Source organism: Bidens hawaiensis, unplaced genomic scaffold (assembly GCF_021521415.1).
Source record: "Bidens hawaiensis isolate Kalapana, Puna unplaced genomic scaffold, B.hawaiensis_p1.1 tig00079327_1, whole genome shotgun sequence".
Classification (NCBI taxonomy): Eukaryota; Viridiplantae; Streptophyta; class Magnoliopsida; order Asterales; family Asteraceae; genus Bidens; species Bidens hawaiensis.
This window is the reverse complement of record NW_027503569.1, coordinates 13,707-29,340: the sequence shown is the minus strand read 5'-3', so window position 1 is coordinate 29,340 and position 15,634 is coordinate 13,707. Positions and strand designations below refer to the sequence as shown.

At 33.2% G+C, this 15,634-nt stretch overlaps 1 protein-coding gene across 1 annotated transcript; it reads right to left on the bottom strand.

The window, feature by feature from the left end:
* Nucleotides 1–1,784: 1,784 nt before the first annotated feature.
* LOC143607086 (uncharacterized) lies at nucleotides 1,785–15,383 on the bottom strand. The gene is made up of 3 exons (XM_077082656.1): nucleotides 15,310–15,383; nucleotides 3,091–3,221; nucleotides 1,785–2,262 (listed from the first exon to the last, which is right to left on the bottom strand). The coding sequence occupies exons 1-3, from the start codon at nucleotides 15,381–15,383 to the stop codon at nucleotides 1,910–1,912; spliced, it is 558 nt and encodes a 185-aa protein (XP_076938771.1). The 3' UTR covers nucleotides 1,785–1,909.
* Nucleotides 15,384–15,634: the final 251 nt, after the last annotated feature.

Genomic DNA, 15,634 nt, shown 5'->3' with positions numbered 1-15,634 from the left:
ACTTGATTCTCATGATTGGTACTTTAATTTCATTTAGACGTTAACCTTCCCATATATATATATATATATATATATATATATATATATATATATATATGGGAGATTTCAAATGAGAACCCCTTTGAGTTTTAAGAACCCGAAAAAACTCAGTTTAACGATTTTTTTTTCGAAATTTTTTTACACATGCGTAATATATGTAAGTTACATACACGTAAAAAAAATTACAGAATTTTTTACGCGCCGAGTCGACTTATTACACATATGTAATGGACGTAAAAATTAGTGTAATCACTTACAACTTTATTCTCTCTCCTACTTTGACTTTTTACACAATCCAATCCATTTAATAAAATGTGTGGCAAAGAATTAAGTTCTTAAAACTCAACATGATTCTTAAAATATCACTCCCTTTTATATATATATATATTCAATGACTAGAATGTCATGACTCATATGCATTTGTATGATCAAATGTCATGTGCATTTTTATTTTATAATTAATGAAGAGTTGAGAAATTGTTAAATAGTTTATGCATTTGTATGATCAACATGTCATGTGTATTTTTATAATTAACTTAATTTTTATAATTAAGTTATTAACCGAAGAGTTGAGAAATTGTTAAATGGTCAAAATGTCATATTAGACTCGTATATGCATTCATTTGATCAACTTGCCAGATCAACATGACATGAGCATTCTTATGATTAAGGTGGTGTTTGTTTTTTGTCTGAAGATCTTTCTGGCTTCTTATGTCTGCGCCGCCCAGACCACGCGCAGACCTTTAGGCTTGCAGACTGTTTGTTTTTCTGATGACATTTCATTAAAAAACGTTTTCGCACCCTCTTATCCCGGAAGACATGGGTCTTCCTCTTTTTAGATCTTCTACATCTTCTATATTATTCCAAACCCTAGCCCCCTTTCATTCTACCTTCTCCTCCCCTTCACCACCGCACCACCGCGACCTCCACCTCTGGCGTCACAATAGCCGTCGCTGCTCCTCCACCTAACCCAGCTGACCGCCACTGCTCCTCCACCTACCGCCAGCCGATCGCCGTTGCCTTCCTTTCTCCCCACATCACCGCCGTCGCACGCTGCTCTGCCACCTCCAGCCCTAGCTGCCACCTCCACCATCATCTACCTTGGCATGCTTATTTCTTCAAGATTTGATAGTCTATTCACCATTATTGTAATTGTTCTATAATTACTAGTTTGTTGTTGAATAAAGTTTGTAGAAGGTTTAGATTTATGAATGTGTTGTTTGATTTTTTGTTAAAGTTGTTCAATTATTACTAGTTTGTTGTTGATTTTAAAGTTTGTAGAAGGTTTATGAATGTTTGTTGTTTGATTATTGTTAAAATTGTACGATTATTACTAGTTTGCTGTTGAATAAAGTTTAAAAAAATCGGTTTATTTAATTTTCCATTTATAATAGCAGTCTGCAGACGTTAAAAAACAAACAGTCTTCTTGTTGCAGACTGCAGAGGTTTGGTCCACCTCTTCTGCTGCAGATGCCTGCAGATATGGTCCGCAGACTGCAGACATTTTACCTCTTAAAAAGCAAACAACACATAAGTGAAGAGCTAAGAAATTGTTAAAATACCTTAGTATGACTATGTGCGTATATGGGGCGTATCGCCTTGCCAGACTGATAATGACGAGCCATCACTTAAAAACAACCGACAAGACTTGTTAGTATTGCCGTCAAAAGCCTTTTCTATAACCAAATTAACCGAATAAATCCATTGCTCATAAGCCTTAAAAGATGCCATTCTAGTATTCTACTAACAAAACTTCAAACTAAAATGAAGCCAACCTATTAACAAAGTCTAAAACCAAAGCATGGTTATCTTTCAACATATAATCCATATATAACTATATCAACACAACAAACTACAGTCAAGAACACAACTATGAATCTTTGTCCTTGCCCTCATCATCATAGTACTTTTTAAAAGCTTTCGGCATATAAAATGGCAACAAAAACCCGAAAAGATTAAACCCCCAAAACACCATATTCACCATAACCAAACCTATTCCCACACTCAACCTTCTACTACTCCCATACTCCCCTTCATGCACCTTCATCATTTCACACTTCAACCAATCCAATATTGCATACATCCTCATCGCGTTATAAGCTACCGGCACGAACACCCTAATCGGCAGCGAATACCCGCCGGCAAATGTCACCGCTTCCATCACCACTTGGCTAGCCAGCAAGAAAACATGTGGTGCAGCTGATTTCACACTTTCTTTATCACCTTTCATAAAGCACAGGATAGGAGATAATATGTTATTAAGGTTTAGTGTAATATAAATATAATGATTATAAAAGGTTATTTGATTTAAGTTTTGTTTATAATTATAGCTAAATATGGTACTCATGTAATACAGTTGATTAGTAATAAACGGTGCTAGTTTTTAACTGTAATAGATTAAGGTAACCGACTTGAAACAACCTGGCTTGAACTCGATTACCGAAACCCCACCCAAAACTTGCCCGGACTCGATTACCAAACCCGACCCTAAGCAGCCTGAAACCCGATTAATTAAAAAACACCCAAACTTTGAGAACAAAAATTAATTAAAAAAACACCTCAACCTAGTGAAATCTTAAGCTGGTCGTTATGAGGCTAGTTAAAATGTCGCATCAGTATCACATAACATGAATAACCATCAACTCATTAACTAGCTAGGGTGTTGTGACCATGTGGGTTAACAACTAGTTATGGATGGTGGAAAAAATAAAACAAAAGAATAAACAAATATGATTGGTTGTTAGTAGTTTCCCCACTTTTTCATGCCATAAGCCATAAGGCTAGTTATAGTGGTAACTAGCACCCCCATAATGCCGAGATATAGTTGGCGTTATGGATACCAACTGAGCTTTAACGCCAATTTAGCTTTAAGGCCTCTATTTGCACCACCACCACAAGCCTAATTTATTAAGAAATTAGAACTGAAACCACCTGACGTAAACTCAATTACCGAATCCACCCAAAACTGTGTAACATAACAATAACAATAATAATAGGAAGTCTTTATTATTCAATATGGTGTTCATTAAACGGACACAGTAATAGTAATACCTGCCAAAACGCCGTGAGCGATGTAGGCGACGGGGAGGACGAGTCCGATAAGCGCTCCAATGGATACATAGACGGTGAGGAGGCGTTGGTGGGCGGCGAATATGGGTGGTGGAGAGGTTGGGGAAGGCAATCTTGGACAGGAAGAAGATGTAGAAGAAGGAGGAGAAGACAAAGGCGGCGTCTTGGGGGCCGATCATACCCGAGGGAGCCAGGATGAGGGCGACTGCGGCGGCGTTGAGGTTCTGGAAAGTAAGGGTGCTTCGCCGGAAATTGAAAGATGGTTTCTCGTTGTTTGAGTGGGGTATCGGTGCAACACCGCCTGACATATGACTGATGGGAATGACTAATGAGAGTTTGTGAACAAGGGTGGAAATAAGTGGTGTGGCGGTTGGTGGTTTAAATGATTGACACGTACGTAACAGATTCAAGTGAATATTATTATGTGTCGTGTCATTCATTTAACAAAATACAGTCTTTTATATATGTTTCAAGATGAATATCTGTACGTTTCCATGAGCATATTCCACGGGAGGTTTCTTTTAATGGCATTAACGGATGCTTTATGTGCTCGGATGCTATTACTAGGTTAATAACCCGTGTATTAAATGGGTAGAAATTAGTAAAATTGTTAACTAAACATATGTATTTATTTATTTAAAGATATATAAAATTTTTTATTAATATCAACAGATAAATTTACATATATATAAGTAAAATCAGTTTATAAGTAATCATAATTTTAAAGGAATGATTAATTTATATTTTTAATATAACTATTAGTAAAATCAGATCTTATTACACTATAAATAATGTATTTCATAAATAGTTAATAAAAAGGAAAAGTGGTTCAAAATTTGAAAATAACACTAATACAATATAAAAGAATCAAATCGAATATTCATTCAAACCCCATAACTGATTCCAAACTGAATGACCAAAATTTGATTTTTTTTTTCATGCCATACTATCAGAAAAAATAAACTTAGGGCTTTGATTCATAATAAAGAGACAAGTAAATGGATGGTTTAAATACCTTGACTGATACATGATTTGAATAACAACAGCCGGGAGGGGGGGGGGGGTGCTCGAAAAAGAGGATAAGTCGGTATTTAAAAGGGTTTAAAGAAAACTTGTTTTTTAAGGCTAATAATAACAATTATTTATCAGTTTCATAAGATAGTTAAAACTTTTTATGGTGAACCGACAATTTAGTTCATTCCAATTTAAATTTAAATGAATGCAATAATTATTATAATTATTCTTACAATTCAACTTTCTTTAACTATCTATAAATCGTAACCACCTTATGTTATAACTTTACTTAAATTTTCATTTAGTGATATAAATCATTTACTCTATAACATTCATCCAATATTACAAATAATTTTCTACTTACAAATATTATTGAATTTAATATAATTAAATTGTTAAATTTGAAAAGCACATTTTCTAATTATTAGCTTATTTAACCATTTATTAGGATTTGAAAAGAATAATGATTTAAACCGTTATTAGCAATCTATATATTATATTATTACGTCATAAACACAAGTTTAAATAGCCTCTCATAAAAAAATATTAAGTTTATAAAATTTGAAAAACGATTTCACTATCTAAATACTCGTATAAAACATTAAATTTTAGGGTACTCCAAAAATCTAAACGGGTCGGGTTTCGGATTCAAAACTTGATTAATGTCACACTTTACAAAATCATGCAATAAGAACATGAATTATAAATTATCATTTTTATCAATTATCTCATATAACTAACAAACGATCCATGAAATATTCGGATTAAATGGGCCATGGGTTATAAGATATAGTAAACGGGTGCATTCAATAGGAGGTTTTTTTAATTTAATATAAAATTATTTTAATAGTAAGAAATTTTAAGGTTGCAAGTTATTTATGAAAAATAGCTAAGTTAACCAATAAGCAAGTTATTTATGAAAAATAGCCAAGTTAACCAATAAGAAAGGGACGTGCCCAAAAAGGATCTTGTTTTAATCTACATCTACATATACTATTAAAGAAATATGATGTTTGGACACATGGCATCATATTATTGGCCCATCCCTATTATCTATATTTACCTATAATACATATTGAATGTCTAAAATCGTAATTTAGCCCTTATCATTTTCTCTCTCATGGAGACGTCGTTATAGTAAATGATAATTAATCCTCCGGCAACTATGCCGGCAACTATCCCGACGAAATAAACAATCATTCAAGACATCCTTTAAAAACATGCCAATACATAATCATTACGGTATCCTACGGAACGCTTGATTCAACAATCATTCAATGCATCTGCTATCTATTTCAAATTACAATCAACACAATCGACCTTCTATCATCGCTGGCATTAACAATCCATTCAATCCTAGCATTAATAATTCATTCAATGTCATCGTCACAACCATTCTTCCTTAAGTATAGACGACCATCCATTCAATTGGTACCGTTCTTCCTTCCTTTGGCTGCTCAGGTTCTTTTTCTTCAATTTCTAGGCTACTCAAAACTTAAGGTAACCTAAATTTCTCAAATTTTGGGCTATTCGAGTTTGCCCTAAACTCTGGGTCGTCCCTCTTGAACTAAGCTTCAATTGGAGTGTATTTAGATGTTTTAGGTCGATTTCTTGTGCATATTCAATCTTCAGGTATTTGCTTTGTTGAATTGAATTGTATTCTACTATTGATTCTGATGTTTGTTTTCACTGTTATAGTTTCAATTGAGGTGTATCAAATCTGCATCATTCCATTCTGAATCAAACGCCTCATGCTTGCCTTGTGTGTTAGATTCAACTAACCTGTATTTGATTTGTATGATCGTATCATCTAAAACTAACAGCTTTGAGTTTTGTTTTCATTTAAAAAAAATGAAAATGCATTTTTTAGGTATAGATTGTTGTTACAGGGCGGCAGCCATCGCCACTGGGGTGACCTCTGCTGCAATTGTGGCGGAATATATATATATATATATATACACAGTAGAAACTCGATAAATTAATACTCGATTATTTAATAAACTCTCTAAGATAATATTTTTTGCCGGTCCCGACTCGGGGATAGGGTGCTAAATTAATAATTCGCTAAAATTATAAGATAATACATTTTTGATAATTTCTTTAGACCCCATATAAAATATAAATTAATAATTCCTTATATATAGCATATTACATGAATGATTTATGAAGGTTTATTGAAAAATGACTCAATTGTCTTTTGTTTTTGTTGAAATCAATTTCCTCTTGAATCTCGTCTCGAATTTTCCTTAGCATGGTAAGAACTTCTGGTGTTGTTTTCTCATAGCTCAACAAGAAATTGTTCAATGTGATTGCCGCTTTAATAGCTTCGTTTCGCGAAGGGGGCTCCATTGTAGAACTTTCATCATCTTTTTCATCGATATCATCTTTATTAATTCCAATAACGCTTTCAATAATTTCTTCATCAGTCAACAACTGTGCAACTACATTTTCTTCTGGGTGAGTCAGAACATTCTACTATAAATTAATATAATATAAATTAATATATAAATTAATAATTATTAATTTATCGATTAATTAATAACTCTTTTAACTAATAAATTTTGGTGGTTACAAGTGTATTATTTTATAGAGTTTCTACTGTATATATATAAAGCATTCTCCTATTTTCTTCATAATTAAATACAAAAATAAAAAAATATATTTCTAGGCCGGAATTAATGCTAATGAATTAGATATTCAAATAATTAGTCAAAGCAATTTCCAGTCAACTCAGCCATTGGTGTATTTTATATCAAAAACATATATTATGCCACAATAACAGCATGGTCGTCTGTTAACAAACGTTTTCCTAATTTATTGAATTCCTTATATTATTTTAATTCTTTACACACACACACATCAATTATTAGAAAATCTTTGTGATTTCCCAAACTTACCTATAAAAAGTTAAATACTATTTATATCTACATATTTTGTTCATCTAAATTCAACACACAATGTTTCAAGACACACTGTTGGTGGGTTATAAATTTTTAGATTAACGATTTTGTAATCCTTCATGTCGTTTTAAGTTAACCGATATTCTTCGCTTGGAGTAGACAAAGGTGTATTATATGTTTTCTGGGTAATGTTTATAATTTGCATGTGTTTACAATCTTTATGAACATCCAAGATAACAAAACAACAACAATTGTGGCTAAACATAATACTCCTTTTTTGTCCCATTTTTTTTAATTGTTACGTTTTGTGGACTAAAATCCTTCGTTAAATCAACAAAATTAGACGCCATGTTGTATACGTTTTTTTGTACATGTTTATGTTCCTGATTTTCATATGATAACCTTATTATATTATATTGTATTATATTATATTATATTACAGATGTCTTCAAAATCAAAGAAGCATAATTTTTTTTGAATCAACCTCTTCCAATAAGAGAATTCAAGCGGTTTGTCGTTTTAATATTCTTTATTTATCCTTTAAATGTTATATAATAATGCATTTTTTTGAACGTGCAGCATCAATGTCAAGAGAACAACCGAGTAGCATTTCAACAGTTACAATTTATTTATAACGCGCTAATATAGTTTCGTATATTTAAATTTATTTTGTTATGCTATTAGATTTAAGTTAAAGTTTACATCAACTTATAAGATATACTATAAACGTTAATGTAAAGTAAATAACATTTTTTAATGTAATATCAATTGTACAAAATGTAAAATACATAGTTACTTAAAAATAAGTAAACTAACATAATTGATTGTAGAGTTACAAAAGAACAATTACCATAAACGTTTCTGCTAATTTTTTTTAAATAATAATCAATTTATATTTCACCTTTGTTGACAACCAAAACCTCCATAATTATATTAACATATTACAGAAACATTTATTTAAGTACTTAATAAAACCAGTAAACATTTTAACAATTGTATATTTTAGCTCGGGGCATAGTTTGGTTTTTATAACAAGTAAAAGTTATTATAGTTTATGATTATTGTAGTATATTTATAAATAATGCAATTACTTGTCCAATACCATCAATTAATGATAATCGAATAGATGGTGGAAAAGAAAATCAAGTGCCAAATATTATGCAAGGTTCTATATGTACAAGTTCAACAAACATAGGTTAGTTATTTCAAATAATTTACATTCTGTATATACTACATCTATTCACACTTGATTTCATTTGTTATACCAGAATATTTATTAAACCATTTTTATGTTATTTTAATTTAATAGTTGTCACGATAAATACTAAAATAGCAATTGCAGCTGATAATCGACGACATAGAAGAATGGTTTTGTACCAAAGGCGAAACAAAAAATACTACAAAAATAGTAACAATACATCAAACAGTAATGTTTATAGTTTATTATATACATCCAAACTTTTTTGGCTTGATTATCATGAGCTGATGATAGATTAATTTGAATTGTGGAATTTCGATGCACAGAAAGCTTGTATAATATATTTTCAATTATAATAATTTTAGATTTTTGTGACTACTTTTATTTAATACAAATGCATGGATATTTATTCCACATTATTGAAAAGAAACATTTTCTATGAATAATGATTATATCCATATGATAAGGAAATATTTAGTAGTTTGTGAATTTTACATTTACAAGTTTTAATTATTTTTCTAATAATTGTAAATTGAATGTTATTTTGGTTGAACGTTATATTTAAGAAATATTTGTTTTTGTACCGGTATTATTAAGAAATATATGTTGTCGTCTCAAAAAATATATTACAAATTATCTTCTCCTTTAAAATTATATGTGTTTGTTAGACGATTTCTATATTTCCACCAGTGTCGTACACGGGTCAATAGTCTAGTGATGATCGGGTATTTTGTATATATATATATTAGCGTGTTAATTATGTAGTTTTGTTTAGTATATTGTTAGAACTATGGTACTTCATACGTGCTTTGTATTTAAGATCATTGATCGTTAAAGATGCTAAATTGGAGACTTGTACGAGCATGGAATGTTATCTCGGGAAGACCGGAGCATAAATTGAAGTATTAGGAAGTGTTAGAAGGTTTCGTTAGAAGGTCATTGATCGTTAGAAGGTTTCGGGAAGAGTTTGGATGATAAACCTAAAGCCGATGCTAAAACTGAACAAGACTGGTTCACAAAAAGCAACCAAGAAGTAAAACTAGCATATCATGGGCTAGAAAATGAGTTACGGAACCCATAATATATGAATTTTGGGTTTCTCGACAAGAGGAATCCAAAAATGAGGTTATCTTTCATTGCGCTATGCGATTGGATGGGCATATGGTGTAACACCCCGACCAAAGGCGGATTATACATCGGGGCGCCACATATTGTTTCATTACTCGTGACACTATTGGGTGTCAATATTTAATAAATACATTCATTCGCGCACGCGCAAAGTAAACACAAGATAACATAAATCATCATAAATCAATATATTATAAATCAAAATATTCGAACAGCAAAAAAACTTGTCTTGATACATTTTAATCTAGGTCCAAAATAAAGAAAACTTCCTACGTGTCCTCAAGCTCCAAAACAGCTACTGCAAACCTGAACATGTGTTAAAATAAACGTCAAACACTTGCGTGTTGGTGAGAAATCAAGTTTAATACAATACATAGATAATAATAAATCTGCGCGCAACATGTGTATGTCTGGTTTTCAACAAGGGTGTAATCTGATCGGGACCAACTCTAAGATTCATAGACTGCCAGTGCTCACAATTGAGCTCACAAACAAGAAAGACTGTGCAAGTGTAAACAAAAGAGAAAATCATAAACGATAGTTCTCCCGTGTTCATCTAATGGTACCATGAGAACTGCGGAATAGACCGACAAGACGGTTAATGATCCACACATACAAATAAACAGCCAAGTCTACGTCCTCAACACATGGGATACTGCGCGACTAAAGTTCATAAACAAGTTTAATACTCCAAGTTTGTATGAACACATGAACATCCCAAAACATTAAAAATAAAAAGGGATTAGGTACGAGATTACTCACTTGATAAACGATGCGGTGTAAGATAAAGCAAGAACCAACTTTAAACAAGCACAAGTTAACCTATAATTAAAGATTATTGTTTTAACGATTGGTTTTAAGTCTTGAATATAAGTTAGCATAATTAGTAAGTAAATTATTATATATAATATATATTACCGGAAGGCAGGGCAGAACAGGGAGGAAGACGGAGGCAGAGAGGAGGCGACAGAGGATCAACGGCAGAGAGCAAGGAAGAAGAGAGAACAGGAGAGATTAAGTGCTTTGTGTGTGTAGTGTTAGGAAAATAACATTATTATTTATAGAGAAACCCTAGGGAACACAATCCCTAGAAAAGGGAAAAAGATCTCCAAAAAGCAAAAGATTCCAAAAGCAAAAGATATCAAAAGATATGGTAGCAGGGAAAAAGAGAAAAAGCTGACAGGTTAACAGTAAAAAGCATGGGCGGATCAGATAAAGGTACTGGTCAAGCATGGAAAAGCAGATCTCAAAAGATAATGTCAGTCACTTTTTCTGCCAACCAATGGGGTTGGTGCGCGTGCTGCGCCAAAAGTGGCTTTTCAGACATAAGATAGGTCAGGTCAACAGCACAGAAGATAAGACAACACAAAAGCAAACGGCTAGATTAAACAGAAGAAAACTCAAAGGGGTTAGCGCGAGAAGGCTAAGGCGCGCCGCGGGAAGAATCACATTTCTTAGCGCGCTGCGAGAAGAATTACAATTCTTAGCGTGCTGCGAGAAGAGTTCGTCTCGCGTATCGCTGGAACAGATGGTCTTCACGCAGGCTTCCTTGTAAGGAGTCTGGCGCGTGGAGCTGTGCAGACAACCTTAGGCGGAAAGGAACAAAGGACAAGCAAAGAGTTAGAAGAAAAAGAGGGAAACAAGGCGTAAGGGCGGGACGGCGACAAGAGGGAAAAGAAGGCGGAAAGAGAGAAGAAGAGGGACGGGACGGCGGAAAGAAAGAGAGAGAAAGAGGCGGGAAGGAAAATATATTATTATTATTAAAAGTACAATATAAGTATAAATAAATATTAAATCATAAAAGAAAGAGATCGGGTCAGAGAAACGGGTACCTGGGTCGGGTCGGATCGGGGCAGATGTCACATATGGCCATCGCGATATGCGATGGGTCCCACAAACGGGAAAAAAACGGGTTTTGACCTATATCTTCTATTTTATGAACCCTAATCAGATATAACGACTTCCAGCCATTTTGGAACGACAAGGGGCGATTCCGGGAGCTCCGGATCGCCTACGATCACCTCGGGATTCGTAGTTCATCATCCTGAATCAATAGCCGAAGACTAATCGAAGATCATGAGTAGCTGAATCCTCTTGAGTCATTCCTGGGATGTAAAGTTTGCAATTTTTCAGTATTCTCTTCAAGTATTAGAACAACTAATTGTAATTGTCTTTCGTTAATCTATGAGTATTGATGTTTGGTATTGTTGTGCATTCAGTCGGTTTAGGTTTTTGTCGATCAGAATGATTAGTTTTCCGATTGCTATAATAATTGCTTATAGGGTTGTGCCGACTGTTAATTGCAAGAAAGAGTACAATTGCCCTTAGTTGAGTCACACTAGCAGGGACCTTTGATAACCAGTTCCGTGTGTTAGCGATTGTTGATGCCTAAGGTTTAGCTCGTTAAACAATCTTTAGATGATCAATGATAATTAATCTATTAAGTTGCTTGAGAATACTGTTAGTTGCTCACTTAAATTCCCGGGTGTGATTTGCTATTGATTGAACTTTGCTTAATTATATAATTGATATTAAAACCAATACATTTGCTAGTGCGATTAGTACTTTTAACAAATCTTCATAATTGTTCATTATAATTGTTTTGTAAAGATAGTTAAATAAACGAACAAACGTATGACATTGACCACATGCTCCTATGGATTCGATACCTGACTGATGTGCTAAAAGTAGTTATATAAAAACACGCTAATCTAGAAACTAAGTAATAAATTCTAGACTCTTAAACTTAACTAAACTACTAACCGGCAAGTGAACCGGTCGACTCTAGTACAGCTAAGTAAGTAAGGATATTGAACCCACGAGACTCTTTTAATTACGTAAACTAGCTAAATTAGACTCAACTACAGACACGACTATTTATTTATTATTTGTTTAAGGGGGGGGGGGGGGGTTTACTAATAAACTAATTTAAACTATTTAAGAAAACTAAAGATAACTAAACTTAGAACTTGAACTTAATTCAGATGATGATGAGATAACTACCTAGGCTAGAATCCCCTAAATTTCAGTTGTTAATTAATCGGGAAAATATTTAGTTATGGACTGGGATCGTAAAATAGACACATAATAGAAAACTCGAACAGGACCCCTGACCCTTCTCAAGAGACAACCTATGGGTTTCTTATAAGTTTTAATGCACACCAGTATTAAAAATCAAGTTTCCTTACGGTCACCTAATTATTTATGACTTAATTCCTTTATACGAAATCCTACCTTACAGCGCGGAATCAAAGGCAGTTTAATATATTTAATTGATTCAATAGACAATAATTAAATAATCAAACCTAGACGGACTCCTTACGAAGAACTAAATCTAGCAAGATCAAATAATAAAGATCTATCAATAACTTAGCACTTTACAGATTTAGGTTAGCAGTACACTTGGGTTTATCTAATTAAATAATATTATTCCTATGATCTTATTCGAAATCAATCATAAAATAGTCAAAAACACAAAGTAGGTGACCTAATAGCAACCTATCATAGTGACAAATAATAATCAAGGCAACTATGGAATAATAAAACTCAACAAACAACCCTAAGCACACATATGCATCAATTTAATATAATTAAACCTTTTACTAGTTCATAAACCATAACGATAAATAAATCCCAAGTCAAAACACACGTCAAAATAAGTTCATCATAAGCCTAGGCAGTCTATAGTGTTTAGCCTAACATCATAAATTCAAGCAAAACAATAATAAAGGAATTCATGGCAAAAATAAATAAGAACGGAAGATTAAAGGCGATAAAACCCGTGGTCTTCGTCCTTGGATGAAAAACACGCCACCGTATGATTCCAAGCCTTCAAAACCTCCAAAAGATCACCTCTTGAGCTCCCAAATTCGTCCAAGTTGGTTAGGGTATTCAGGTTATGATTAGGGTTAAGTTTATGGGTGTTTATATAGACTTTCAAGGCCCATAAACTTAAAATTAGTAAGAAGATTCTGGTAATCTTAGCCTATAGACTTAATAATTGTAGAAGATTCTAGAGAACTAAGCCCAAAGTGCCGCGCGGCGGGCCTTCTCCCATTTTGCTTATTTTCGTCCTCTTTTCAACATGATTGTAACCCTGAACCTAAAATATTCAAATGAATTAGTAATATACAAATTCTAATAAAAACCGAACGAAAACTAATAAAATATTATATTAAATATTCAAGGTATTTATATATATTTAGCCTTATATCAAATATCCCCACACTTATCGTTTTTTCGTCCCTGAAAAAGTCAATGGGATAAGAATCGGAGAAATACGGTCTTAAAAACATATAGGTTATCTTAAAGCTCAGATAAACGTAAAAACCGCGATTGCTATATTGTTGTCCACTTAAACCCAGTCACCAGCCTATCAAGCCCACACGCACATAAAGCATTTTAGTTCATGTGATATCAAAAACCTATAGGTCTCACACCTTTGGAGTTAAGATCCACCTACCCCATCTCAAGCATAGTAAAGACATTTAAAAATTGAGTTGAAGCAAACTGGTTCAACATATCATTATATGATAAGAACCCATTAATGGTAAGAAGAAAATACACTTAGATGGAATTATGGATGATAGGTCAAGTGAGGTCGTACAAGCATGTCCTAAATATTATTGGACTTCGTCCTATATATTCTCTAAGAAAATATTTATTGACTAGAAACTTTCGAGCCCCAATAGTGTATCCTCAGAGTCACCATCCCCTTGGTAACACGTAAATTCTCAGTCTCGTATAGTATGTGCACTTTGGCCTCTTTTTCTATTTTTGAGAATGCTTCTTTGGCATTTTTCATTACATAACTTTTCTCACTTTCTTTAGCTTTTCATACTAACTTTTGGAATACTTTTATTTATTTTTTTTAACATTTTTTTTTCTTTTCCTTTTTTTTATTGTGTACTTAGGCATCTTTTACCTAAATATATAACTAATTTCTAAGCTCGTATAAAATTGGACACCACTCTTAGGATGAGAATCCACAAAATCTAAGATTAATTAGGTTTATTTAGAATATGCAATGGGAAACCTTTCAAGACTAGTTGGGCCTACCAACACATCCCAAGCTTAGTACGCTTTCTTTTTATTTTATCTCATATTTATAGTAGTTTCAAAACCCAATTTCCAATTATATTATCATTTTCCATTTATAGTGCAAAAAACCATATTCACGGGACATTTTTTTTTTCAAAATTATTTTTCAATTTTTTTTTACTATGACTCAAATATCTTATCCCCACACTTAAATTTTGCATTGTCCTCAATGCAAGGATAAGGACTAAAATAAAAATAAAAATAAAAATAAAAATAAATTCGAAATACAAAAAAACTAAGAGTCTAAAAACAAAAACCAAAAATAAACAAGCTAGATAATGGAAAAGACTTAGCTGGTAATATGCGCATGATATATGATGCCAAAGTCTTCTTCCATGAATGCCCTCAAACTCCAAACGTACTCAGTAAACGGTATCTCCTTTTCTCAAACACGAACGGAAGGGGCAAAAACAACAAACAATATCTAAAAATATCTTATCAATTCGATAGATATTAAGCACTTAAGTATTTTACCTGACCATCCAACCCTAAACAATATAAAATATGAATAAAAGCAGCAAATAGATAAATAAAAAGTATACGGCTCCTTGCTGCTCCATCCCCACAATTGAATTTTGCATTATACTTCATGGGGATACTCTTCTAGCTCAAATCCTACAAAACTTAAAAACACAAAAAAAAAGAAAAATTACAAAAGACTACGTTAGTGACTCGACAATTATACAAACTCTGTGGAACCTCCCCACACTTAAACTTAATCAGGAGGTTTATCTTTCACCTGGACCCTCTCTAACCCGTTCAGTTCCACCCGGTACTTGTTAAACATTGAAATTTTCTCGGTGGAATTGAAAAATGGTTTAAAACTTCTTAACGGGCCAGACCACCAAAATTTAAACTTACCTGGCAAGAACCGAATGCATGACATGTATCAAGAAGACTGGTCGTTCTTGAACTTCAATGGCTTCTTCTTTCATGTAGACCATCTTCTGACTTGCAAATTATTTCGGTTCACGGATGCTCTTCTCTTCGCCTTCTCCCGTGGTTTTGATTTATGAGCAACATTTATAATAAGTTCCATGGGCCAACTATGGAGGTCTTCCACTACCACCACTTCAATGTCTTCTAGTAGGGATTCAAAAAATGCTAAGTCACCCTCCGAATCGAACTCTCCTATCTCATCACACTCAGGCAACCCTTCTAACTCCAAATCCAAAAACTCATCCAC

What these genes read in the sequence shown, in the direction of transcription:
- LOC143607086 (XM_077082656.1), bottom strand. Translation starts at nt 15,383, where the DNA reads ATGAAAGAAGAAGCCATTGAAGTTCAAGAACGACCAGTCTTCTTGATA. An exon ending in ATGCATTCGGTTCTTGCCAG is followed by an intron (nt 3,222 to 15,309) that starts GTAAGTTTAAAT and finishes TTCCTGTCCAAG; the next exon opens with ATTGCCTTCCCCAACCTCTC. An exon ending in CGCTCACGGCGTTTTGGCAG is followed by an intron (nt 2,263 to 3,090) that starts GTATTACTATTA and finishes GCTTTATGAAAG; the next exon opens with GTGATAAAGAAAGTGTGAAA.